Below are 26,895 nucleotides of genomic sequence, written 5' to 3' on the forward strand. Positions count from 1 at the left end.
AACTCTATGAATCTATGGAACCACATAATTATATTGTACTGCAGGAAACATTAAATTTTCATTTGTATTGTGCCTAAAATTGTGTCTGAATTTATGACAGCTGTGTTTCTATCTTAAATATATTCTAAAATTTAGACTGTAAAAAGTGGAAAAAAAAATTCTCCCCTCAAAGCAATCAGCTAAGTCTGACTAAATCTTCATTCTTTTATATCTTTGCCAATATTTTCATTCTCACCAGCTCTGTAAAAATCTGATGTTTTGTATTACTGTGCCTGTTGTCTGGATAATTATTTTATCTATTTATTGATAGCAAAGTAACAGGTGTGTTTCCAAGCCTGCACTTCACCTGGCTTAGCATTTTAAAACTTGTTCTTTGTACCCAGAATTCCTTTCGGGTGTTTCATTATAGTTACAAAATATTACCTCTCAAGTATTTTTGAACTCTCATTTTTAAGTGAAAAGCATTCAATAAACCAAAAAGACCTCCACATTTTTGGCACTCAAACATGAAAGTTCACCAGAAATCAACTCTTTTTTATGTGTCTATTTAAAAATGGATTGGGTAAACTGAGTGGTGCAGTAGGTTGAACACTGATGTTTCATCTCTTGACACCTTTGATCAAATCCTGCCTGCATTAATGTGAGGAGTTTCCTCTATCTACTCTTTTTAGGGTCCCATATCAGCTGAGATTTAGACAGCTTCAATCAATTTCTTAGTAGGCAAAAAGTATAGTAACTTCACCAAATTTAGCACTTAATTGGTAATTCCAAATTAACCACATGATGATCGTTGATGGAAACATTTTTTTTAAACTTGTGGCATAAACTACAGAATGTCATACTTAGCTTATGTTAATGCTGACTTTAGAAGTGAAAGATCAAAGATTTCTCCCCACAATGAGTGTCCCTCACCCTAGACATCAAAAATTTGTTGAAAAGCAGCTTATATTTGAAGATCTGTATTAAAGGATTACGTATATATTTTTCTTCAGAAGATTGGGGCAGTTATTACCCATTTCGCACAATGCTGCATCAAGATGTGATATTGTTCATGAACCTGAAGTGCAGAAAGAGATTAGGCATTTTGACTAACTCATTATGTATTGTCCATAGGATCTGGGCAACATATGCTGAAGGAGTTTGGCTTGACTTCAAAGTTTCAGTAATAATGACTGCTCCCAGACATTTGATGGTATTTATTTTGGAATGCACTTAGGCTGTCTCCTGGGATCAAGGATGGGTTCTGAAGTGGCTAATGAAGCCAGTGTGGGAACTGTTTCCATTGATAGAGCAGGTAGTTTGTGATGTGATACACTGCTTTCGCTTCTTTCACAAGGCTTCCTATGTGCATCACAGCAGGGAGAATATAGGGCACAAAGCAGGACTGCTGGAAAAGGGAGGAAGTGGGGTAGAAGAGCTCAGCATGAGGCCATTAGCACATAGGAGGGATGCTTCCTGAAAACTGTAGGTGAACTGAAGGATCTCCTCACTAAAATATGCCACACTTTCTAGTCTTGGGATACTTTGTCAATGTTGTCAAAGTCTCCAGGGCCATGAGTGTTGAACTATTGGCTTTTTTTCCCATACAGTACCAGGTTATCTACAAATTAGTATATGGGAGCTCATGGATGTTCTCTGCTCCAAGAGAACCATGTATATTTCTTCTTTGCCAGTGAGCAGCATGTGATGGTGCACGTGACTTCACAAGAGTTACAGGCTGCCCCAAATTACAAGATACTATTGACTATATCAGGTTATGATTTTTCATCTTGGAGAAATATCACAAATAGAATGGATTTCATTCCCTCATTTTCAACTGGCCTGTAGTCATCCACTTGGCATGATTTCATCATTCAACTGCAGTCTGCTGTGCCATTTGTATTTGAACTACCAAGACACACTAGAGGGTAAAAGATAAAAACTTGATCATTTGGCTCATGACTCTGGCGTGTGATCCTCACACAAATGCCCATTGCATACATAATATGAAATGCTGTGAAGCAAAAAAATTGGCATGCCCAATCAATGATTTTACTGCTGAGATCATACTAGAGAAGTTTTGCTATACTGATCTAGGCCAGTCTCAAGATTCAATGCCGTCTGCTATATTCTGCACAAATCTTGCTGTTATAAATTCTTGGTCTTTGTGTCCTGTTATATAGCCAGCATACGATAAGGAGGAAGAGGCATTTCAACCTAACCAGTTCCTTTTTGGCCTTTCTTTGATAAACCCATCAGGTTATGCTGCCAATCAACACAACCTCAAATCTCCATTGAACTATAGTTCTGATTTTCCTTCCCTCCATGGTGCATTAACTATGGAGCCTGTGCTCTCCTGTGTTGTGCCATGAGTCATTCAGCAGGTTGCATTTACTGACTTCTGTTACCTACTACAGCCACAATGCATTTCTTTTTAAGAGCAAGCCACATTAAATCAGTACATGCTTATTTTAACTGATGTGCACAAAAATGAACTATCTGCTCTGGCAATAAGGCAATCTACAGTGCATTTAGCACTGGCCGAATGCTAAACTTGTAATGAAGAAGTAGGATAGCTTTGATGTGCTAGGGATATCAGGTCAAACTTAGACAGGGTTATCACACAACATGATCCCCTTGCCCCTTTCTAGGCAGTTTGGTCTCAAATGCTTTTAAATGGGATCCTTCATCTTAAATTGTCTTTTTACTTATTTTATTAGACCTGGTCTAGGATCGCTGGATTAGAGTGGGCAAAGTCAACCAGATTGCCTATTTTGCCTAGTTACTCGGTCACAAGTTACTTCGTAATACCTGATGAACATATAAAAGCGTTCTTCGTGTGGGCACAGTTGAGCTCGCTGATTGTTAGTCTTATTAGTGCATTATTGGCCTGTCAATCTTATTATTAATATCTCTATGTGAATGATAGCCTCTTGCATAAGGCTTTCATAAGAGAGGGTGAAATACTAAAAGAAAACTGGGATACTCCCCTCTTGCTCAAAATCAACCAATTGTCTAGAAGTTTCAGATCACTGTTTTATAATAAATAATATTTACATTAGAATTAAAGTTTTAAATGGAATAGTAGATAGGTCTAACTGCATTTGTTACCAGTTACTTAAGAGCATTAATTGATGTATGTGAAATAATATAGCTAATTACTAAAATCTACAGGAGCTGGAATATAACATATAATACTTACTGAAATGGATCACCTTGCTTCTGCATGAGTGTTCTGTACTCTTATTCCTGTTACCTGAATATATCATTATTCCTTAAGAGAGAAATTTATAAACATGTCTTTTCAATCCATGTCTTGGAACAGTGAATGTGATTCAGACACAGACTCTGAAGTTGAAAAACGTGTGGATGGTGTCAAATCCTGGTTGTCAAAAAACAAGGGCTCAGATGATGGAAGCCTAAAAAGCTCAAGGTCAGTCTAAAATCTGAATTAATTCAACACATTTTCTATACACTGCTTCAATTCTGAAAAATACACAGTGGTATTCTCACTAATGTTATCTTTAAAGAAGATCAAATTGAATATTATTTTCCTACATTAATAATTGCAAAACTAAGATGGCTTTGCAATTTTTTCTAGTAAATAAAATCAAACAGTTGTTAGGGATTTACCTCCCATTTGTCATCCAAATTGAGCCATCAGAAGTACCTACTTCAAAAGTTATTTCTGAGTGTTTTTTCCTTTATCTTTTTCTTTAACTGTCCATACTGTTGTATTTGTTCTATGCATTCTACTTTATGATTCATTTACCTTGGTTTTCTTTTCCTTTGTTTCCCATCTTCCTGTAATCAGATTTTCTGTTAGCTTAGACCTGAAAGAGGGGAAGGAAGGAAAGGAATTAAAGGAAGGGAAAGAAGTGGAGGACTCTAGACCTGCTTCTGTAATGAGTTCCCTCAGCTATCGTAAACGAGGGAATATGAAGGATTCTCTCGGTGGTAAAAGCAATAATGACTCGCTTCTCTCAACGCTAAGTAAAGAACGGTCAATGTCACCTGAGAGATCATTTCGAAAAGCAAAGAAAACCACCAGTACAGACAATTTAAATGACAGCTTTTCTACTACTTCATGGAAAAAATTCCAAGCAGCTGATGATTTAGATGATGGGGGATCTATTATTTCTCAGGCATATTCAGAGGCTACGAGTAGAGCAAGAAAAGGGTTAGACAGGAGATGGGCCTTGACCAGTCCTGACTTTGACAAAGCTTCTACTGTATCAGTTCCAGTAAGCCGAGCCTCCACGAGACGAGGTCTGGAAGCTGACGATGATGCTAAATCATCTATGAGTTTTGCTTTAACCAGTCCTCCATCCAGTTTGAGACGAAGCCTTTCACGACTTGATGACAATCGCAGTGATATGTTCAGTCCAGTTAGTCCTTTGCTCAACCGTAGATCAGAATTAGGACTACAAAGCCCAACACTTAGTCGTATAGATACAAGATCATCCATTTCTAGGAGCAGATTGGGTGAGTTGGAAGATGATGATGCTGCAGTAAGTGTGGCACTAAGTGAAAGGTCATTATATGGTCAGCATTCTGTAGGGCGAAGTTTCAGTGTTCCTCCCAGACCTAGATCATCTGTTTCAGATGAAGTGCTACCAGAAAGTTCGGATGTCAAGCCAGTAGGTCACAGGACTTACTTGGATCCAGATTTAGAGGCTGCCATTAATGAGGTTCTGGATTATAAACCAATTACATTTAAAAGAAAAAGTCTAGACCCGGAAGCTGATGAGAATGAGGAAGAAATAAATAAGCAATCAACCAGCCTTCGGAGATCATCATCCTCATTAGATGTAAGTAAATCCCAAAATAAGAAATACAAAGGCAAGAAAAACAGAAGTTCTGATTCTGAGTCATCCACATCGGAGGAGGACCATCGAAGGAAGGGCTCCAAGAAACACTCTAAAAAGTCTAAGAAAAAATCTAAAAAGGAAAGTGACTCCGAGTCATCAGAATCATCCAGTTCCTCCTCTTCAGGCTCCACAGTCTCGTATCGAAGTATCAACAGTGTCAAACGAGGTACGAAGAAGAGAGAAACTTATTCACAAGACGGTGACGGTAAAGAAGAGAAAACTGATGAAAATTCTGGAAAGAAAATGAAGAAAAGTGACAAGAAGAGAATGAAGCAAGTAGACAGTGTGATGATGAAATACTTGTACAGACCAGAAAGTGACTAGTGAAGTAGGTTTATCTGAATCTTTGTGTGAAATGGAGAAAAGATGCATGATTAATTTTTAATTCACTTTCCCTAACAACTACTAATATTGAAAAATAAGTAGGTTTATACAATTATCAACGTGTTCTGTAGCAATAATGAAGTGGCATGGGAAAGAATTGGGTTGTACTTTGGGTTAGGTATGAGGCTGAATTCAAATCCAGCTCTTATTCATGGGATGAAAGTCTCCTGTTTCAGATATTGTGAGGGTCCTAGGTTAAATGAGTTGGGACGATTCAATCAATTCCTAATGGGTGTGGGTCTGCAGCAGAGGCCTGACTGTAATTAGACTCCATTGGTAATTACAGAGGCTACATAATGATTAGTGTGTGAAATGAATAAAATATCTTATCAGTACAGAAGCAGGCAAATTACTGAGGTTGGGGCAGAATAGTGGAAGCTTTGTGTTGCAACTTACTGCTGATACTGGGTAGAAGTAATTTTAACCTAACCGAACATCTATTTTATTGTCAAGTGAAGTGTGAATAAAATTGGGTGGGAGGCATTAACATAAGGTCCCCCCAAAAAAAGGAAAAAGATGAAGGCAGTCAGCAGGCCAAGCCATGTTGGTTGATGTTTTTAAGTAAGGGAATTGGAAAAAAGTGAGAAAACAAGCAGGTTTAAAGTTGCAAAGAAAAGGATGGTGGAGATAACAGATTAGGGTGTAGAGAAAAGTTGTAAAGGGATCAACAACTTTAAGAACCTGCAGTTGCAAACAAAAGAGAAAATAAGGAAATGCATTGAAACAGAAAGATATAGCCTCATGTGAGAGAGAGGGACAAAAGATGCTCTGGTTGGTGGTAGGAAAGAGGTAAAAGGGAAAGTGTTGTTTCACTTGTGGGTGCTTGGGAAACTGTTATGAGAAGGGGAGTTGTTGGTGGAGATCAAAGTGTGCACTAGGAGTTGTGTATGGTATAGTCTCTTTAGAATGTTGAAGGGGAAGAGAAGGGAGGGAAAATGTGTCTGGTGGTGAAATCCTGTTGAAGGTGGTGGAAATTATAGAGGATTATCCACTGAATGTGGAGATTTTTAAGTGAGGATAAGAGGAACCTTGTCATTCTTCTGGATAGGAGGTGAGGGGTAAGAGCACTTTTTTTCTGTCCAGCAGGATAGGTTAATATTAGCCCTGGGATTCTGAAATGAGCAACTATTTCCTGGCACTTTTATTCCTCATCTTAATGAATGTATAAAAAATGCATGTTTTATTTTATGCTGAAGCAACTTTAAACTGTCTTCAGTAGTATTAACATCCTTCACATTAAGTACTAAATATATATGCTGAATATTTTGTCCAATTTCCTTGATGTGAAAGTTACTATTTGTAATTTTTTTTATTCCTCAACCTTTACATATTTAGTATTAAGCCTGTGTATTTTGTCTTGCTCAAGAGGGAGGTAGGGGATTAAAGGGTTACTATTTGTGATTCTATTGTCCCAAAGACGCAGATGTTGCACAAGTTCTTTTTCAACTAGTCCTGAACCTTTATTCCATAATATACCAGATGTTATGTCAATGCAGTTGAGAAATTATGCAGTAGTAGTTATGATTAACAATACTCAACAACAATTTGCAAAATTACTGGTGGCTGGTATATATTGCCTCAAAATGCCTTGTAGCTGCCTGTCACCAAGCTTTCTTACCTCTGGCAAGTGAGTAATATCTGTAGCATGAGGCTAGTTGGAGTTCACTGCACAGTGAATATGTTCCAGTCTGCAGAAAAAGAAAGCTGAAATCAGCTCTCTTAATATTTAAAGTAGAATTAGTGCTAACTTTCAGTAGTTAGTTTGGTAATTGTTAGCCCAACATTGCATTAAATTTCTGATAGAGAAGTTAACAGAAACTAATCCAGTAACTGGTTTTCATAAATAAAGCAACAAAATGAGAGTAGAACTCCAATAAACTGGCATCATATTGTTCCGAAATCTTGATGGTCAGGCTCACTCACTCAGTCCAGAATGTGAGCTGAGGGTCCAGAGTGCTAGTGAGGTGTGCCATCAGATCAGCGGTCCAGAATGCAGCCAGGTTTGGGGGGACCAGACTCTGAGCCGGGTGTGCAGTCAGAGTTGCAGTTCAGAACCTCAGAGGTGAGGAATCTGGAGCCAGGGTCTGGAGTGCTTGTATATTTCCTGCTCCTCTTAAATTCACTGGGTTCACTAGAAAATTTATCATACTACTTTACAGCATGTCAAAAAGGTGAAGTAAATGTTTGTTTAGGTATTAATAGAAGTAACATCCAATAATTTGGAAAATCTGCTAGACTGGCACCACCAAAGTCCCAGGGGTGCTGGATTATTAAAGTTTTATTGTATATGCATTGTCATTTTATAACCTCTACAAAAAAGCTATTAAACATTTGATACTTTAACTTGAATGCACATTTTAAAACTGAGACTACATCAAAACTGCAGAGTTGTAGCAAAAATGAACCCAGGGAAGGAAGGTGGAGTCAGGTTGAAAACTTCATGTTCCATCAAAACTCATATTTTGTACTAATGATACATTTATAAATATTGCATCAATAGTTTTTATCCTCTTGTGTGACAAAGTTTTTTGTAACTAAACTCCCCACCCCACCCCCATCTTTTTCACAGTCCTCCTTTGTATCGTCGACACATGACTGTTATTGATTCTGATGATGAGATGGATGGTGTGGAAGACTACTTCAAATCCAAGATGGCAACAAGACGACCACTAAGCAACAGTGATAATGACAGTAAAATTGTGGAATCAAATGCATAGCAACAATCATGGTTCTTTAACAACAGGTTCATACTAACTAAAAAAGTACAGCAAATGACATCTGAATTCTTGGGATAATACTTCATTGTTAAACTATAAAAGTGATTAAAAACAAACAGGATGAATGAAGTATGAGTATAATTTTGGTAATAAGTTTGCATGTTTTTGATAGACTGCATTTACTTGAAATTTAATTTGGTGAACTAAGATTGGTATTTCTTACAAGTATGGATGCTGCTGCTTTCATTTGAATATTTTGGAACCTTGAGATACATGGGTTTATTTTTGTCTCCCTATTGCTTTGGCTGAATTTTCTCACAATTGCCTGCTTTCAAATTCTAATTTAAACTTGTCATCTCTGGTTGGATTTAGGGTGCCACTTGAGGTTTACATGTAATTATTATTACCTAAGCCAAAGATTAGTTTTTCTTATTTAGCTGTGGTAAACTGGAAACACAAACTAAAATAATAGCAAAACAAAACTATTGGCTTCAGACTTTTTTCCCTTTGAGGTGTGTGTGCATATGTTAATAGTTTTTGAAAAAGAACACATTTTGTGTGAGTAGTTTGTTGATACCTATACTCTTACACATTCTGTTTATCTTACTGTTTTGAGTTTCAAATTATGAGATGCAGTTGATACCATACATCTCACAATATACACTGACACAAATACAATTAATAACTTTTTGTATATTTAATCTTCATTAATTAAGGTATATTTCCAGATGATCAGAAAGTAATTAGGAAAGACACTGGGAAGAAAAATGCCTTTTAAAAGCAATTGTTGAGTTCCAATAATGTATATTTTTACCTCATTGTCCTGCATGTTTAACATGAGGAAAATAATGCACAATGTCAAAATGTAATAAATAACATCTTTTGATCCCAATTAAATCTTTGTATAATTTGGATCAAATTTGATATGATGTCCACAAATGATGATTTGGGGGGAAATGGATGTTATAAATTCAAATAGGTGTGTTTCTTAATACCCATACCCACCTCATCTCTTCAAAGGATGGTAAATCACTTCATTATGCTTTTTCTCTTTGATTTTTGGGTATGTTGTACATAAAATCACTCCTTGTAGTATTATTGTTCATCAATTCAATTTAGTGACCATTGAAATCAAGGTTGGAGCTTTGATACATTCTATGAAATAATACCATCTTTATATATTGACTCAGTTTTCATAAATTTGCATGGATTGTTTAAATGATTGTCTAGATTACTAAGACACTTCTGTATAAAGCCAACTGCAAATACTACTCTGATTACTTTTCTTAAATGGTCAGTGACTCATTATGCCGTAAGTATTGGATATGAAAATCTTATCTAACTGTGCACTTTTCAAGAATGCAGTCTATGTGCATCTTTAGTTAGTACAGATAATAGCAAACAGATTGCAGTGCTGCAAGGTTTATTAATACTTGTACTGAAATGTTATTAAACGGTACTATTTGATTCACTTAATCAAAATGTAGCACTGATGTACAAAGTCCTGTTATGCAATTAATTTTCAAATTGAATTGTTACGATAAAAGGAATTGTGTAGTTCTGGCTTCAAAGTTTTCTCTTATAGTTTAAAGGAAACAGATTTACCAGAAGAACAAATGTGTAAGATGAGGATCAATTTAAATTGCTTTGAAAGATAGCAAACATCAGAAAACCATACTGTTCTCAATTGTGTATTTTTTTGACTATTTATGTTTCAGAATAAACTTTTTGGTTGCCTTTAGAGGTTCCAAGATTAGTTTTTTTTTAACTATAATGTACTATGTTTTTCAAAAAAAGGGAAATTACTTAAACCTTTTTTGTTTGCAAAGATGCATTTATATCATTTACATTATTCTTTTCATTCGGTCTCTCTTAGACTGCATAATTTATGGAACGTCACAGAAAGCAGGGGTCCTTATTTCTTATTTGCTAACCACACTTTATGCAGTAAGTTGTACTGGAAGTGTTAACTTGAACTTAATTCATTGGTGAAGACCAGTGGTTTGGTGTTAAGAAGCTACTAATTAAATAGCGTGAAACTTGATTATTTTGAGATTGAACAACTCATTATGAATTTTTTTTTTAAATTAAATATCTGCCATTTGTAAAATGACACCAATGTCCAGATCCAAAAAATTAAGAATTCCTTAAATTTATAAAAAAAAGTCTGGTAAAGGTTACATTAAGAGATTACCTATTTCTCAAACAAAAATAAAAGCAATGAGGTTACAGGTATCAATTTAGATTGTCTATTGATATTTTGTAAAACTACAAGATTGTAGCTATTAAATAATGTGTTCCTCATCAGTACAGTAATAATAGCAATTACATATTTGCATTTACTTCTGCAATTAAGTAATAATCGGAAAACTTCAGATTTCCCTTGACTATCACTGTTTTCTTTCAAATGGTACAGATTGATTTCTCCCAATTTGTAATTCAATAGAAAACAATTAGGAATACTAAAATGACATTAAACTACCTAAACCACGACTCTATATATTTCTATTCACTCAGTACAATTTTTTTGTAGACTTATAAAATTCCCTTAACCTTCAACTGTAGTCAGTTGGTCCAGGAATGAGATGTTCACCCATCAAGTAAAAGGTAAAAACTGAGAAATGATTCATTGAAATACACATTTGTGAATTACTCAAACAGCATTAGCTCAATATCAGGTTATTTGCTTGGCTTCTTGAATGAGGATGGGTCTAGTTAAAGTAGGAATATTCATCAAAATTATCAGTTGTGATTCCCATCAGTAAATGGCATTAAATGAGACAGTTTTGTGATTCTTGGTATGGGACTGCAAACTGAAATGCAAACTCCTGCTCCAAAGATTATCCTTTGATATCTAGTTTCAAGAAATGTGAATTGCTTTTGAAGTGCAGGCTCTACTGTGCAAATTTTGTAGTGGCTATTTTGTGCCTAAGCAGTACCCCTGAATAGCTGTGATCCTAATATGTTTACTTTTTTTGAGAAGGGTATGTTGCCTGAATGAATACAAATATGCCACAGAGCTTTTAGTATCCACTTGACCAGATAGCCTTTATCTCATTTCACAACTCAACTAATTGTCAGCACACTTTCAGGTCTTTTCTTGTGCCCAGTTCACCTAAAACCACGAGCAAAACCCACCATGCTCATTTATATGCCTTTTTGTTTTAATAAGGAACCAATTACTGGTTAAATACAATTAAAGTAAATTGTTCAACTGGAGATCATTCAGAAACAAAAAAAATGCAGCAAAAACTCAGCAGGTCAGGCAACATCTGGAAAGAGAAACAAGAGTCAATGCTTCAGCATGAAGAGCCTTTGTCAGAACTAGGAAAGAGGAATAGGGTTAGTTTTAAGTTGAATAGAAGATGGGGAGGAATGGATAGGATAAAGTAACATCTGTCATGAGGTTGAAGCCAGGATTTCTGCAAGGCTGTGTTTTTAATGAGGCAGTGAGAGGGTGACAAGGAAATGTGATGTGTTATAATTCCAGTAGCAACTCTTGCTCACAGTAACCCTAGCTCCAACATATCACAAATATTCCTTGACCTATCGATCCCTTTCCCCAACCTTCTTTGCAACTTAAAACTAACTTTTCTCTCTTATCCAGTTCTGATGAAAGATTTTTCATCTGAAACATTAATTTTGATTTTCTTTTCACAGATGAGTTTTGACTGTGTTTCCAGAATGTTTTTTTTTGTTTCCAATTTCCAGTATCTACAGTTTTTATTTAATTTTCATTTACTGGAGATCATTCAGAATTCTTTTCTGAATTGCAGACTCCATTTCCCAAGGTTTATATATCTTTGACAAGTAGAGAATTGCTCGCATGGTGGGCAGAAGATGATGTTTCATCTTGATTTATCGTTAACACTGATGATGAGATTCTATTTCTGGAGAATTGTATCCTATTTTTCATTCTGTGAGAGATGACACTTGTCAGGTAAGTGATAAAGGATGTTTCAAGACACACCTTCTATGGCACTTTTTATATCTGTGTGTAATCAAACAAATATAGAAAGATATCTAATCCAAATGACTATTCTGTTTTTGGATAACTCCCCCACCACACATACAATGTTTACAAGCCTAGATTGTCAAAGAGATCAATATTCTGGGTAATAGCACCACATAACCAAAATAGGTCTTCCATATAGTCACAAAGACCTAAAATACATAGCAGGAAAATGTAATCGCAGCTGAGGGGAAAAGTTTCCATAGTGGTGCCTAACGATGCCAAGTTAAAATACCCTTTTGAAACCTATGTTTATCAGGTTGAAAACGTAAACCATGAAGGTAAGGTTTTTTTATATAAATTAATAATGATTGTAGGAATTAGATAAATTAGCTATTATATAACTTAAATTCTCATTTTTTTCAATATTTATGATATCCAGTATTGCTGTCTGTCCTTGTACTATCTCATATGGAAATTATTCTCTTAATTGGCATGTCAGAATAAATTTTTGTTCTATATGTCTGTAACTTAAAATGAGCTCAAACTTCCAATTTCCCTTGTGGTGAATCTTAATGCCCCAGCAGCAGCCCTGTCAAAAATAATTCTTTGTACTGCCGTTTTGGTGATGGCATAATTTACCTAAGTCATATTCTATTAGTGAGGAAAGTCCCCGAATGTCTGTATGTTATTCTTATTTCCTGTGAGATGGGTAGATTTAGTCTTTTACTAGAATTGATTATTTTGATTAAAAGAGATGTGTATATTTTGTATTGAATGTATAGTTCATTTTTAACTTAACCAAAAGGCTAAAGTCATCCAGGGTTTGTATTGGATGGGATAATGTAGAAAAAATGCACAGGTTTTTATATGCTTTACTGAATGTGCTCAAATTTAATGACATTAAAATAGGGAGTGGTAGCAAAGTGCTTACAATAGTAAATTGGTAATAATACTGGCAGGCTGGAGCTAAGAATTCAAATCCCACCACAAGTGGCTGGAGAAATTAATTCTGTTAATCAAGTAAATTTAGAATTTATTTTCTAAAACTACCTTAAGCAAGGAAACCTGCTGTCCTTACCTGGTCTCACCTCTGACTCCAGATCTGTAAGTTGACTCTTAATTGCCCTCTGAAAGGGTTTTGCAGACCACTCTATTGCACCTACCTGCCATTATAAATGCATTGAGAGAAAAGGTAATAGTTCGACAGTGCAGCTCACAATCACATTCTCAAAGGCGATTAAATGTTGGCTTCGCTAGCAATGCCCGCGTCCCAAGAGAATAAAAATAAACATTATGATAAATGGGTGCTCTGGAGCAAAACAAATCACACACACAAGTCCTTCCTTGGATCAAACAGAAATGTATTTATTCATTTGATCTTTCATCCAGAGAAGAGAAAGGGACCTGATCACTTTATATGTGCGATCTGCATCCACTCTCCGATTATAAAAATATCATGCTTTGTACATATTGTTGTACTTAATCTCCAAAATATATCACCAGAATTTCAGTTATCACCTCCTAATCAATCTGAAACAAAAAGATGCATGACCAGTTACTTCTGACATTTTCCCCATGTGACCATTATGTACCTTGGAGACCCTTGCCTCTGATCAATATCTGCGTGGTCTCAAAATAAAGCATCCTGTTGACTCACATAATGCTTGATTACTAACTACATCATTTCAGAGACCATTTGTGCACAGGCTTGGAGACATAAGAGACTGCTGGAGGAATTCAGTGAGGCGAGCAGCATCTGTGGGAGGGAAAGTAATTGTCGAAGGTTTGGGTTGAAACCCTGCATCATTACACAGGCTTATTATTCCTAACCACGTTTTAACTGGTGACCAACAGCCTTGCCACTTCTACCTGCATATCTGCAGAGTCTAAATGTATCTGAAACCAGCCTCTATCCACTTTATTAACCCCACAGGGGTTATCTATCTAAAGACAGACTCATTATTTCTTCTCTACAGTCTTTTAGGAACCTTCCATCCAGGAAACAGGCCCATTATCCCAGAGCCTTTATGGTCTGACAGAACATAACATATACTATTGACTCCAAATATATCAATCAAGGCATACATCTGCTTATGCTAACCTAGGTCCCCAAATGCTGTGGAGTTGCTACAAAGACCATAGAGTCATACAGCACAAAAACAAGCCCTTTGGCCCAATTGGTCCATGCCAACCAAGATTCCCAGCTCAGTTAGTCACATTTGCCCATGTTTGGCCCATATCCCTCAAAACCTTTCTTATCCATGTACCTGTCCAGGTGTCCTTTAAGTGTTGTTACTGTAACTGCCTCAAACACTTCCTCTGGCAGCTTATTCCATATAGGTACCACTCTCTGTATATTAAAAAAAAAGTTGCCCCTTAAGTTCCTACTAAATCTTTCCCCTCTCACCTTAAACCTATGCCCTCTACTTCTTGATTCTCCAACCTTAACGAAGAGACTGTGTATACTCACCCTATCTATGTCCCTCATGATTTTGTACACCTCTATAAGATCACCCCTCATTCTCCTTCACTACAATGAATAAAGTCCTAGCCTGCGCAACCTGTTTTGATCCCTCAGTCCCTCAAATCCTGGCAACATCCTTGTAAATCTTCTCTGTATTTTTTCCAGCTTAATGACATCTTTCCTATAACAGGGTGACCAAAACTGAACCCAATATTCCAAATTTAGTCTCATCAATGTCTTGTACAATCGCAACATCCCAACTTCTATTCTCAATGTCCTGACTGATGAAGCCCAGCATCATGAGAGGGCACAAAAAATTGCAATAAATGGGTACTTTTGGCAGTGCTGATTCCTCAGAACTTGGGGTACCTGGGTTTGATCCTGACCTCAGATGCTGTGTGTGGAGTTTACACATCCTCCCAATAACTGCATGGTTTTCACCAATTACTCTGGCTTCCTCCCACATCCCACCGACATGCAGGTGGATTAATCCCCAATTGTAAATTATCCCTTGATGTGGATAAATGGCAAGAACCAAAGTGGTGTTGTTCAGTATGCAAGAGGGAATAAGCTGCAGGCCTGAGGGAAAAGAATAGGGGAATAGGACTAATGGGATGATCCTGCAGGGAACTAGCATGGACTCAATGGGCTGAATGGCCTCCTAAACGGTAATGAATAAAACAGGAAGTTATATTTAAAACAAAAATATTAGACGTTGTTGCACGTTATAACTTCTAATCCAAGTTTACTTGCTTTTATCAAAGCTAATTTCCACACAGTCTACTCTAAATTACCAGCATAGTTGAGTGCTATTGAGCAGTACTTACCAAAAACCTGTTCACCTGTGCCTAGCTCGGGTTTGTCAAGAGCACTCAGCTTTCGACTGGTTTACACCCATGATGCTAACATGGACCAAAGAGCTAAATTCTAGTGATATTATCAAGGATAGTTATTCTCATCTTATTGCAGCATTTAACTGGGATTTAACTCATTGCTGCATCAAGGCACCCTGATAAAACCGAAAATCAATGAGCAAAGGAAAAATGCTCCAGTGGTTGGAGGCATACCTTGCACAAAGGAAGATGACTGTGGTTGTTGGAGGTCAATTATCTTGGTGCTAGGCTATCACTGCAGGAGTTCCAACCATCTACTGCTTCATCAATGGCTTTCCTTCCATTGTAAAGGCCAGAAGTGGGAACTTCACTGATTGTTCCATGTTCAATTCCATTTGCAACAACTGAAGCAGTCCATGCCTGCACGCAGTATGACCAAGGCAACATTCAGGCAAGGGCTGATACATGGGCAAAAAAAGCATATAATATTCAATCTACAAAGTGCTAGGCAATGACCATCTCCAAGAACAGCATTCTAATCATCTAAATTTAATATTTAATAGCAATACCATTGCAGAGTCCCACCATCAACAAACTGGGAAGTCACACAAAACTCAACTGGACCAGCCACATGAACCTGCCTTTGTGACCACAGTGTTCAAGTCAGCACCATGATGGAAAACTCATTTGCCTGGATGAATGCAGCTCAAACAAATCTCCAGGAAGCTTGACACCATCAAGGTCAAAGCAGCCCACTTGACTGACACCAGATCAACCCCAAAACGTCCATTCCCTCCATCACTGGCAATGGGTATTATCTACAAAATGCACTGTTAATCACCCAGGCACCTCCTAAACCTACAACCTTTACTACCAAGGAGTACAGGGGTAGCAGGTACATGGTTACACCACCACCTGCAGCTTCCCCTCCATCCTAACCTGGTAATGCGTAACTGTTCCTTCATTGACTCCAAATCCTAGAATTGCCTACCCAACAGCATTGTGGGAGCACCTTCCTCAGGACTACAGTGCTTCAAGAAGGCAGCATACCACCTTCTCCAGGGCATTTAGGGATGGGCAATAAATGCTGGTCTTGCCACTGATGTCTTCAAAATGTTCAACAATTTCAATACAAATGAAACATTCCAGAGTTGATGGGTACCTAACACCACAATAGTTATGTAATATTACACGCCAATGCAGAATAAGCACTTTGTAAATATCTATTAACATGTAAATACAGAAATTTAACTGATTTTGTTGTCAAAAATATACTTTACCAGGTTTGTAATGCTCTTGTTGTTGCTTCATCTTGAAACACATGCACCTTCATCTTCTGTCTTTTTTTTGATTATGCCAAAAAGGCTTAGAGGAAGGAGCATCATGACCGTCTTTCTCTACTGCCAAATGTGATTAAGCCAAATAATGGCACGATTGAGAGTGACCACATCTAATATGGTAGGAATGGTATCCAATGTTTTTTTTCCTCCGGGCAAGAATATCTATCCACTCAGCAGATTCCTGCACGGAGACCACAAACTCAGCCAAATGCAGGCTTAGTCCTGCTTTTTTTCACACCATTGCTCAAATATATGATCATTCATAAAACTAAGTTCAAATAACATCTAAAACATAAGTATTATTTACAATTACCTTTACATCTTTTCCTATAATGACACAGGAGGCAGCCATTCAGTCAATCAGGTCTATGCCAGCCCCCAGGGAAGCAATCCCATTAGTCTCACTTCCCTGCTCCTTATTTCCTTGTATTGCTACAACTTATTCTCCCTCACACAAGCCCATCAACTCCCCTTTGATATTTTTTGCCATTAACCCTTCGGCTAATTATCCTCGGGGATAATTCACAGTAGCCAATGCTACTACAAGTAGCCATGTTATTGGGATATGGGAGGAAACCTGAGAAAATTTGGAGGAAATCCACACAATCAAGTGAAAACATGCAAACTCCACACCTTCAAGCATCCAGGTCCCTGGAGCTGTGAGGCAGTAGCACTAACTGTTACACTACTTCACCATCTAGTATTGAAATGTTAAGATAGAATCATGAAATTATTATTTTACTTAGCTTTATACAAAATTGTTTTGATTATTTAAAAAATGTTGTATATAAATTACCTTTTTCCCCCATTCTGACGAGAATTTCCAGATGATTCCTTCAGTAGAATAATGCAGCACATCAATAAACAAAAACCAATATTTGATCCATTAGTCAGTTGATTCCTAATAAAGTGGTAGATTCATAGTGTTACACAGCATGGAGACAGGCCCTTCAGTTGAACTTGTCCACGCTGACCAAGATGCCTACTTCATCCCATTTGCATTTGGTTCATATCCCTCTAAGCCTTTCCTGTCCAAATGTGTTTTTTTTTAAAAATGTAACTGTACTTGCCTCTACCACCTACTTCGGTGGCTCATTCCATACACCCACCACTGTGATAAGACTATTGAACGGTTCCCTTATACAATGAGATGGACTCTGACCTCACGATCTACCTTGTTGTGACCTTGCACCTTATTGCACTGCACTTTCTCTGTAGCTGTGACACTTTACTCTGTACTGTTGTTTTTACCTGTACTACCTCAATGCACTCTGTACTAACTCAATGTAACTGCACTGTGTAATGAATTGACCTGTACAATCAGTATGCAAGACAAGTTTTTCACTGACAATAATAAACCAATACCAATACCACCTTCTGTGTGAAAAGCAGATCCCCTTTAAATCCTTCCCCTCTCACCTTAAACCTATGCCCTCTAGTTTTAGATTCCCTTACACTGGGGAAAAGAACCTGTGACTACCTACCCTATCCATTCCCCTCATAATTTTACAAACCTCTATAAGGTCACGTCTCAGCCTCCTTCTCTCAAGGAGAAACAATCCCAATCTAATCTTTCCTTATAACTCAAGCCCTCCAGTCCAGGCAACATCCTTGTGAATGTTTTCTCCACATGCTCTAGCTTACAAACATCATATGTAAAAGTCAACATCCTTGTGATAAAACAAAAAGCAAAAAAAAACTGCAGATGCTACCAATGTGAAATAAAAACATAATGTGGTGGAAATACTCAACATGTCAGTGACATCCACATTCTGGGAATGAATAAAACAAAAAGCTAAGATCAGATATTTGGACCTGGAATCTTATAAGTTTACCCTTTCTGAAGATACTAAATTTAGGCATTCAGTCCATTATTGTCTTGTCTTTTAGGAGTTGTTGCCCAATTTTCTGCTATTATTTTCTGGATGCTGGAGGTAGGAAAAATGCACTTGTATTACTAAACAAAAATGCTGCTTTAGAAACAGAAAGTACTGAAAATACTCAGCAAGCCTGGCAGCAGATGCAGAGAGAGAAACAGTTAATATTTCAAGTCCACAATCTACCATCAGCTGCAAAGCATATTAAACTGAAGGGATGTGTCATATCTGGCAATACATGGATGAGTTCCTGTGATTCTAGAAATGTATTCTACATAAATGTAGAACTTTCTTCTAAATTATCACTGTATTTATGTGACATGGTGCAATGTTTTTGCAACAAAGTATGCTGAATTATGGAATGTAGGATCCAAGTTAGTCCCTGAACTATAGAGTTACAGATCTCAGTTGCGTTGCTAGAAAAAAAAACTGAGCCAAGGCCAAGATCGTTTGTTTGGATGGAGAATCATTAAGAAAGAAGTCAGTCCTTAATTTTTATTGGATTTTTTCCCCAGCTGGCTGTAGATCCTTCATAGTCCAGGTATGAACGACTAACTAAGAAAAACTGATGAAATGTGAAAAGTTTGCTTTAAAAATAACTCAGCCAACTTCCTTTTATTGGGATTGACAAGGATTCTAATAATTACAATGCTCACTTTACTGCAGGAAGGGGCTGATGGTAACTAGCCACTGCTGCTGTGAACTGACGTCTTTTTTGATACTGATGTCACAATGTAACATAAATTACAAACACCAAATTGGGCACGTTCCGATCACAGAAAACTGCAACATAGAATGACTTCCAGCAACCTTCTAGGCTGAGTTAGCAGTTTTACTCTGCAACACTTCATTATATATATGTTAATTTTATAGTTCAACAGAAAAATTGTTTATGTGGACCATTATTCCAAATGTTTTGAGTTTCACATTTTCTGATTAGTGTCCTATCACCTATTGATGTTCCCTTCCACCCAAACCCCAGGCAATTCTATTTTTGATTCAGTTCCATCCCAGCAAGTCACATCAGTTCGAAAGCAGAAGCAACAAACCGTATACTCGGTCATAGAGCTGCAAGGTATATTTTTTGCATTAAGTCCACTATAGAGCTTCCATAAGGGTTGATAAAAATTTAAACTGACCTGAGGTGCATCAGTTTTGTCTTAAGATTTTAAACTGATGGAGCCAAGGAGGCAAACAAATCCTACAGAGACAATGTTCAATCCAGTAAATCCAATACCTTGCTGTTCTCACTCTATACTTATGGATACTTGCAAGCAAAACTGTGTTCTGGACCTTGACTACAGTTAGCACCTTAATCATTAGGATCCATGTTACATTACAAAATAAGTGCTATTTTGAAGAAAGATTTTTTTTTTAAAGAACAAGTTGAGGAATCCTGATGAAAGATTCCATGTTCTCTTCTTCTTAGGGATAGTGAATAATTTGCTTCCATTCTGGTTTTAATCAGCTCTGGGGTGATCAATGAGGTCAACGTGAGAACCGCAGACTCTCCGACAGATGGAGCAGGTGTTGTGTTCCTCCCGCTGCACATGTACAGCTTTAATGTGTTCCTGATACATGGGCTTGAGCATTCAGGGTGGGATTGAGAACGTCCTCTGGGATGTTGCATTTTTTTCAAGGAGGCTTTGAGCACATCATTGAATTTTAGTAATCTCTGCCCAAGGCAGAGCCATACTCTAATAACTCCCTATGAGGATGAGCGGGATAAAATCTCCTAATCACTCTAAATCAAATGATCTTAAATGTTAACTGGCTGCGTTTGTCTCCACATGTTACTAGGACCCTTCATAATTTCGAACCTCTCAGATTACAAATAACCACAGATGGTAAAGAAAATAAAGACCCTTACTTTCTCAGGCCCCCTTTCATAACTAATGCCTCTGTCCCATTCTGATGCTTTCTGAAATAATTAACCCAAAACTGAATGCACTATTGATTTGTGCAGCAATAAAAAAATGTCAAGTCTAATAAACATATGACTTAAAAAGGGGTTCCTCATTTCTTGTGTCCCAAGTTATCATAACTAATGAGAAAATGCTTTCTTGTAATTGTGAAAAAAAATCCAGTGTACAAGATTCTAATTTTTTGTTGCTTTAAGTATGTGAATAACAGAGAAAAGCCTAGAAAATTATTTCTTTTTTGCCAGGAAAATGGCCTTAGTCAGACTTAAAAGTTAAAAAGAGAACAATAATCCGTTAGGAAAGTTACATAAACTTAAATCGTAAAGGGAGCTACTTAAGTGTGCCTTTCATTTTCCTCTTACTGAGTAACTCTATAGTTCTAAGTTAGCCACGTAACAGCCAGTTGTTGTGTAGGTTCTCCATTTCCATTACGAATGGAAGCAAGAGTGCATAATTCCCCATTCATGTGATCACAAAAGGAGTATTATTTAAGTCCTTAGTTATGCACGACAAAAACATTTTTCCTTGCTTTCAAAGATGTATTTGAACCGACAATAAAAGAAAATCAGTGATCAATCACATGCACATTTCTGCATTACAAAGAGCCAATTATTTTATATTCTAGAGGTAATTTTCCACCACTGTGAGCCTCTAATTAAGAAATCATACATTTACTTGGCTGTTTTCTAATTAACCTGACTACCCGCTTAAGAACAATTAGCTTCTAATTGACTCTGCAATTAGACCTTATGATCTTAAAGGGACACAAAGGTAAACAATGCTTAATTTTTAGCAGGAGATTAACGTACATGATAATGAAGACAATTTATCTTTATCCTTCAACCTATTTTGAATACTGCAGGAGGGATGTCCTGCTGTATTTATGGAGGACTTTGATGAGACTAACCACACCTTGACTATTGTGTGCAGATTTGACTCCTTAACTGAGAAAGTATGTTTTTTGCTTTGAAGGGTGTGCAGCAAATGTTCACCAGACTGATTACTGCGATGCATGACTGACGTATGAAGAAAGATCAAATTAGCCAGGTTAGAATTTAGAACAATGAGAGGGAATCTCAGAAACCTGTAAATCTCATAGAAACTAGAAAATTGTAACTGCACACATGACATGTGGGAAGCACATTCCTGATGGTGGGAGAGTTCAGAAGCAGGAGTCTAAGGATAAACGGTAAACCATGTATGACCAAAATTAGGAGAAATCTCTTCACCCAGAGAGTGGTGAACCTGTAAAATCCTCTATTGCAGAAGGCAGTTGAAACCAAATCATTAAATATATTCAAGGAGTTAGATCTAGTTCTTAGGGCTAAAGTTCAAGGGATATGGGGAGATAACAGAAACAGGCTGGTGAATTGGGATGATCAGCCTTGACCATGTTGAATGGTTTACTTCTGCTAATTTCTATGCTTCTTCTAGTGAGCAATATCACAGGAAATCTGACTTACAAAAACTCGCTTAGCACATCTTTAATAAGCCATTTTAAGTCTTCCAAATCGAAATATAAACCAATATTAAGAGAGGATTAAAGAGTTAATTATTCATGAATGTGTGTTCTTGCTTATTAAATCAGAAATACTGACATTGTAAACTGAGCATTTCCTCCTAGCCTTCCTTTGCTGTTTTAGAGCAACTGACTTTGCTGTCAGAACATTTAGCAGCTGGATTTTCCATTTTATGGCAAAATAATGCTATCTGTCACTAACCTTAACTAAAGTCACCTGCAAAGATCTACTGATCTCTAAAGTATGTACTTCCCCTTTCCTGATGCAAGTTCCTGCCAGGTGTCAATTTAACAAGACCCAGGCTGTCCAGCAACTGTAATATGATTAAGGTAGTGAGGAGCCAATCACAGTGAAGGGCAAGCAATGACTCATGCAGCAAACTAGTAAAACAAAGTTCTTAGCTAATACTTTAAACATTTCTCAAGCACAAATAAAGATTGGCTACAAGGGATTAAGGTAGAGGCTGAAATATGATAATAAAAATACTTTTTAAAAGTTTTTTTAGGGAATTATATTCCACATACATAAAATGAATTTACATAGAGCCAGAAGGTTTGCTAAGATATAATTGTGGCTAGAAATATGAATTAATGTCACCTATACCTCACGAAACATTTTCAGGATATTTTACAGCAAAACAATTAAGGAAAAAATATGCAAATACCCAAATCTCTTCGGATTACCCTTACCAATTTATCTCAATTACCTTGGAGAAGGCTGCAAAACAGCACTAGCCTGCAAGAAGAGTTCTGAATCACCGACAGCAATTTTGGGATCAGACTAAACAATACAAAGAAATACTTAAATTGTTGCCAATTTCAAGGCGTAATGACAGCGAAGATTACCACTGTAATGACAGTGAAACTGTCAAAGTATTGGCCAATTTATAGTTTGCAAGTTGCTATAAGTAAGGCAGTTGCCATGGCTTTTCTTCCCTTGGTGATAGAATTTGTATCACAGATAAGAAGCAAGCTTCCTGAATATTTCAGTTTTAAATCTGTGTGCCTGTAGCAGAAACTCTGCAGGTAGCTCTTTTACCTTTCACCACTCTGAATATCACAGTGTTATTTAATGTTTTGGGGAAATTGGGATCTAAAATTGAAAGTTTCCTTATCACATAACACTGATAAGATGAATCACAGTGAGAAACCCAATCTCAAACAAGCGGATTTAATGGATCAGCACTACAATATGTAAAACCCTGATTTTACTTGCAAGGAAGAGAGAAGTCCCATCACAGTGGTATGCATTGCATGACTAACAAAATATTCTATGGAAGATCAGACTATACGACTTTGCATGCAATTCTCAATTCTACTAAACAGTTTTGACCACTTTTTGCAGAGGCCAGATGTTGCCTTTCAGTACATGTGTGTCATTGGGAAAACATCCTGAGTTATTCTCAGTAAACAGGAAAACCTGAGTCAGCTGGCTCTTTTCTTAGCTGAGCAAAGAGCATTTCAAAGTGTCAGAGAAACAAAGCACTGCAGATGCTGGAATCTAGATGAAAAACACGATGATGCTGGAGGAACTCAACAGGCCAGGCAGCATCTGTGGGGAAAAGCAGGCGGTCAACGTTTCAGGTCAGGACCCTTCTTCAGGACCGAAGATAGGAAAAGGGGAAGCCCAATATATAGGAGGGAAAAGCAGAGGTGTACAAAAGAGGGGAGGGAGGGTGGACACAAGGTCGTGATGGGTAGATGCAGGTAAGAGATAGTGATAGGCACGTGCAGGGGAGGAAGGGAAAGCAGATCTACCGGGGGATGGGTCAAAAGTAGAGGAAAAAAAATCTGACACCTCTCTCTCCTTCCTCGATCTTTCCATCTCCATCTCAGGAGATTCCTTATCCGCCGACATCTTCTACAAACCCACTGACGCCCACAGCTACCTCGATCACAGCTCCTCCCACCCTGTCTCTTGCAAGGACGCTATCCCTTTTTCTCAATTTCTCTGCCTCCGCCACATCTGCTCCCATGATGAGACTTTCCACTCCAAGACATCTGAGATATCTAACTTCTTTTCTAACTGGGGCTTCCCCCCAGCTGTGGTCGAGAGAGCTCACACCCGTATCTCTGCCATTTCCTGCACCTCTGTTGTCACCTCCACCCCTCCCAGACCCAACAAGGACAGGGTTCGCCTTGTCCTCACATTTCATTCTACCAGCCAACGTATCCAACACATCATTCTCTGCCACTTCTGCTTTCTCCAACAGGACCCCACTACTAAGCGTATCTTCCCCTCCCTACCCCTTTCCATCTTTCGCAGAGACCGCTCTCTCTGTGACTCCCTAGTTCACTACTCCCCCACCGAACCTGCTCCCACCCCAGGAACTTTCCACTGCCCCCGCCATGGGTGCAACACCTGCCCCTGTACCACCTCCATCACCGCCATCCAGGGACCCAAACAGTCATTTCAGGTGAGACAGAGATTTATCTGCACCTCCCTTGATATCATCTACTGTAATCCCCACATCCCCAACCATACTTCTTCTCTTTGTCCCTTTTCTAGTTCTTTCTACCCCCCCCCCTTTTTTGTCCCCTTTCTCTCCTTACCTTTGACCCATCCCCCAGTGGATCTGCTCTCCCCTCCTCCCCCACACCTGCCTATCACTATCTCTTACCTGCAACTACCCATCACCACCTTGTACCCACCCCACCTCCCCTCTTTTGTTCACCTATCACTGCTCTGCTTTTCCCTCCTATATATTGGGCTTCCCTTTTTCCTATCTTCAGCCCTGAAGGGTCCTGACCCGAAACGTTGGTCATCTGCTTTTCTCCACAGATGCTGCCTGGCTTGCTGAGTTCCTCTAGCATCATCATGTTTTTCACTTCAAAGCGTCATCTCCAGTGGGTGTTGACTGCCTGTCTTTTTCCACAGTTCTTCCCTTAGCAGGTGAGGCCTTCGGTGTTTCGGCATCAGGTAGCTTTGACGGTGCTGAAGAATCTGTACAAGTCATGTCTGAGAGAGAGTTGCTGGAGCCCTCGTGTTCCTTCTACCCACCATTTGTCACAAGTTTTTTGACCTCATGCCGGGGTGTCATTGCTCCATCACTCCCCCCCCCCCCCTCCACCCACCCCCACCCCCCAATCTTTCTCACTGCATCTCACCTCCAATAAGCTTCTGGTTGGATTGGAACTAATCTAAAGGACTAATAGGAAACTGTTCAATCTATATTTCACCTCTCCAGAACCAAGGTCATCCCAACTTCAGTGCCATATGACGTTTGCTCATACATGCATTCTATGGTCAAACTCCAATTCAAATTCACTAGCATATGAAGGTGTTACATTCAAAATGTGTGAAGCAAAGGTTCTTTACCAACTTGGTCCCGCTTTACAACACCGTCATCTAAAACTGAATGTCCAGTACAAGAGTCTGGAAGACATGGATCACTCGGGACCCACCTTCCAGCAAAGACAAACATGAAATTTGCCACTAGCTCCAGTGCACCAGCATAACCTTTCACCATCTGAACAAAAACGCATTTGAACATCAAGATCTCAAGCCCTGTGCTAAGCTCATGGTCAATTGGGCAGCAGCAATCACTGCCTTCCTGTGTGCTTCTGAGACTTTGGACTACTTAGAGCAGGAATCTCAAAGCATTGGACAGACACCGCCAATGTTATTTCTGCAAAATCCTCCAAGTCACTAGCAAGATAAGGAAACCGATATCAACATCCCCTCCCAGGCCAACATTCCCAGCATTAGGCCCCATTTATACTCAGTCAGCTCTATTAGGAAGGGCATGTTGCTTTCTTGACCGACACCAGACTCCCCAAACAGACACACTATTCTGAGATCTGTCACAGGAAGAGACTACCAAATGGACAGAGGAAAAAAATTCAAGGAAATCCTGAAAAACGTGCAACATCCCCACCGATTCAATTGCTCTAAATGGAGAAGGAATATTTGGCATGGCACTGAGAACCTCAAGTCCATGCATTGGGAGCTCAGAAGTCCGAAATCAATGTAAACAGCAGAAGGAGCACACCTGTCTACCCCGCCAAGTACCTTGTGCCTCATATGTGGCAAAATCTGCTGGTTCCACATTGGCCACAGACACCACCAAACCGGTGTAGAAGCAAACCATCCCTGGTGCCGAGGTACTGCTTCCCAAGGAGGAAAAGGCAGCCAAACAAGACACAAGATGTGGAGACCACACAGCAGGTAAGAAAATTAGTGTCCTAACGATAAGGAACTTTTCAGATCTAACTCTCTTTGCCCTCTGTCTATAACATTGACCTTGTTTAAATTAATACACAAGTAAAAGGTCATCCCTTAAGTTCATCTGTACACTGCTTGTGTGTCTGCTACAACGAATCAAAGCTATTTTTCTCCGACAGTGTATTAACCATTGCCAAAATGAATAAAAGTTAAAAGAACTAATAGATCAGAATTCAATTTGAGTTGCTGAACTTAATCTTTGAAATACAGTGACTGGCTTATACAGTGGATTCTTGTTGATTTTTATCAAGACATTGCAGATGGAAAACTTACACCATGCCAATCCCTCGCGTCCTTTTCCTTCTCCTTCGAACAACAAAATACCATTAATGATTCTGGCATGATCAGCTCTCAGTTATCTCATTTATAACACTGGATAAATTCCAGCCATTTTAATTCAATCATTTAAAAATAACTTCAGTTTCTTCTGGGAGTTTTCCAGAAAAGAATTACATAAACTCACTATTTCCCGCTCTAAGCTTTTACCTTGCACCATTATTTTTACTGATAAAATAATTTCTCCATGTGAATTATTATTCAAATCTTTACCGTTGCCCTAAAGCAAAGACTTGAATGAGAAACGATGAATTTTGAAAGGAGAAAGATCATAGGATGGTTTCTTTCCAATACAGAGCTCAGAGAGGACTTTTCCAACCACTGGGGCAAGCTTGAAACCATGACCTGAAAAAAATGTGATCCATAATGAAAGATTATAAAGCTGCTAAATATAATTAACTCACTTTCAAATTCTAGGACTGCCAAATATAATTTACTGCCATTCTTGGAATTAACAGAGTAAATATCAAAAA

At 38.2% G+C, this 26,895-nt stretch overlaps 2 protein-coding genes and 1 long non-coding RNA gene across 4 annotated transcripts in view; 1 reads left to right on the forward strand and 2 right to left on the reverse strand.

Annotated features, from left to right (window-relative positions):
- Positions 1–9,682, forward strand: part of LOC127581194 (unconventional myosin-XVIIIa-like) — a 181,907-nt gene extending 172,225 nt beyond the window's left edge. Inside the window, 2 exon segments of the mRNA XM_052035300.1 lie at positions 3,305–3,412; positions 7,804–9,682. Of these exon segments, the coding sequence (XP_051891260.1) occupies positions 3,305–3,412; positions 7,804–7,951 (256 nt within the window). The 3' untranslated portion in view covers positions 7,952–9,682.
- On the reverse strand, positions 3,752–13,038 carry LOC127581195 (uncharacterized). The gene is made up of 3 exons (XR_007957927.1): positions 12,985–13,038; positions 6,853–6,922; positions 3,752–3,812 (listed from the first exon to the last, which is right to left on the reverse strand). It is a non-coding gene; the product is annotated as an uncharacterized LOC127581195 (long non-coding RNA).
- Positions 13,039–24,968: 11,930 nt separating this feature from the next.
- pipox (pipecolic acid oxidase) overlaps positions 24,969–26,895 on the reverse strand; it is a 56,818-nt gene continuing 54,891 nt past the window's right edge. For both annotated transcript variants that reach the window (XM_052035560.1, XM_052035559.1), the window contains exon 8: positions 24,969–26,767. In XM_052035560.1, coding sequence (XP_051891520.1) covers positions 26,643–26,767 — 125 coding nt within the window. In that variant the 3' untranslated portion in view covers positions 24,969–26,642. The remainder of the gene's footprint in view (positions 26,768–26,895) is intronic.

This window comes from Pristis pectinata, chromosome 21 (assembly GCF_009764475.1).
Source record: "Pristis pectinata isolate sPriPec2 chromosome 21, sPriPec2.1.pri, whole genome shotgun sequence".
Classification (NCBI taxonomy): domain Eukaryota; kingdom Metazoa; phylum Chordata; class Chondrichthyes; order Rhinopristiformes; family Pristidae; genus Pristis; species Pristis pectinata.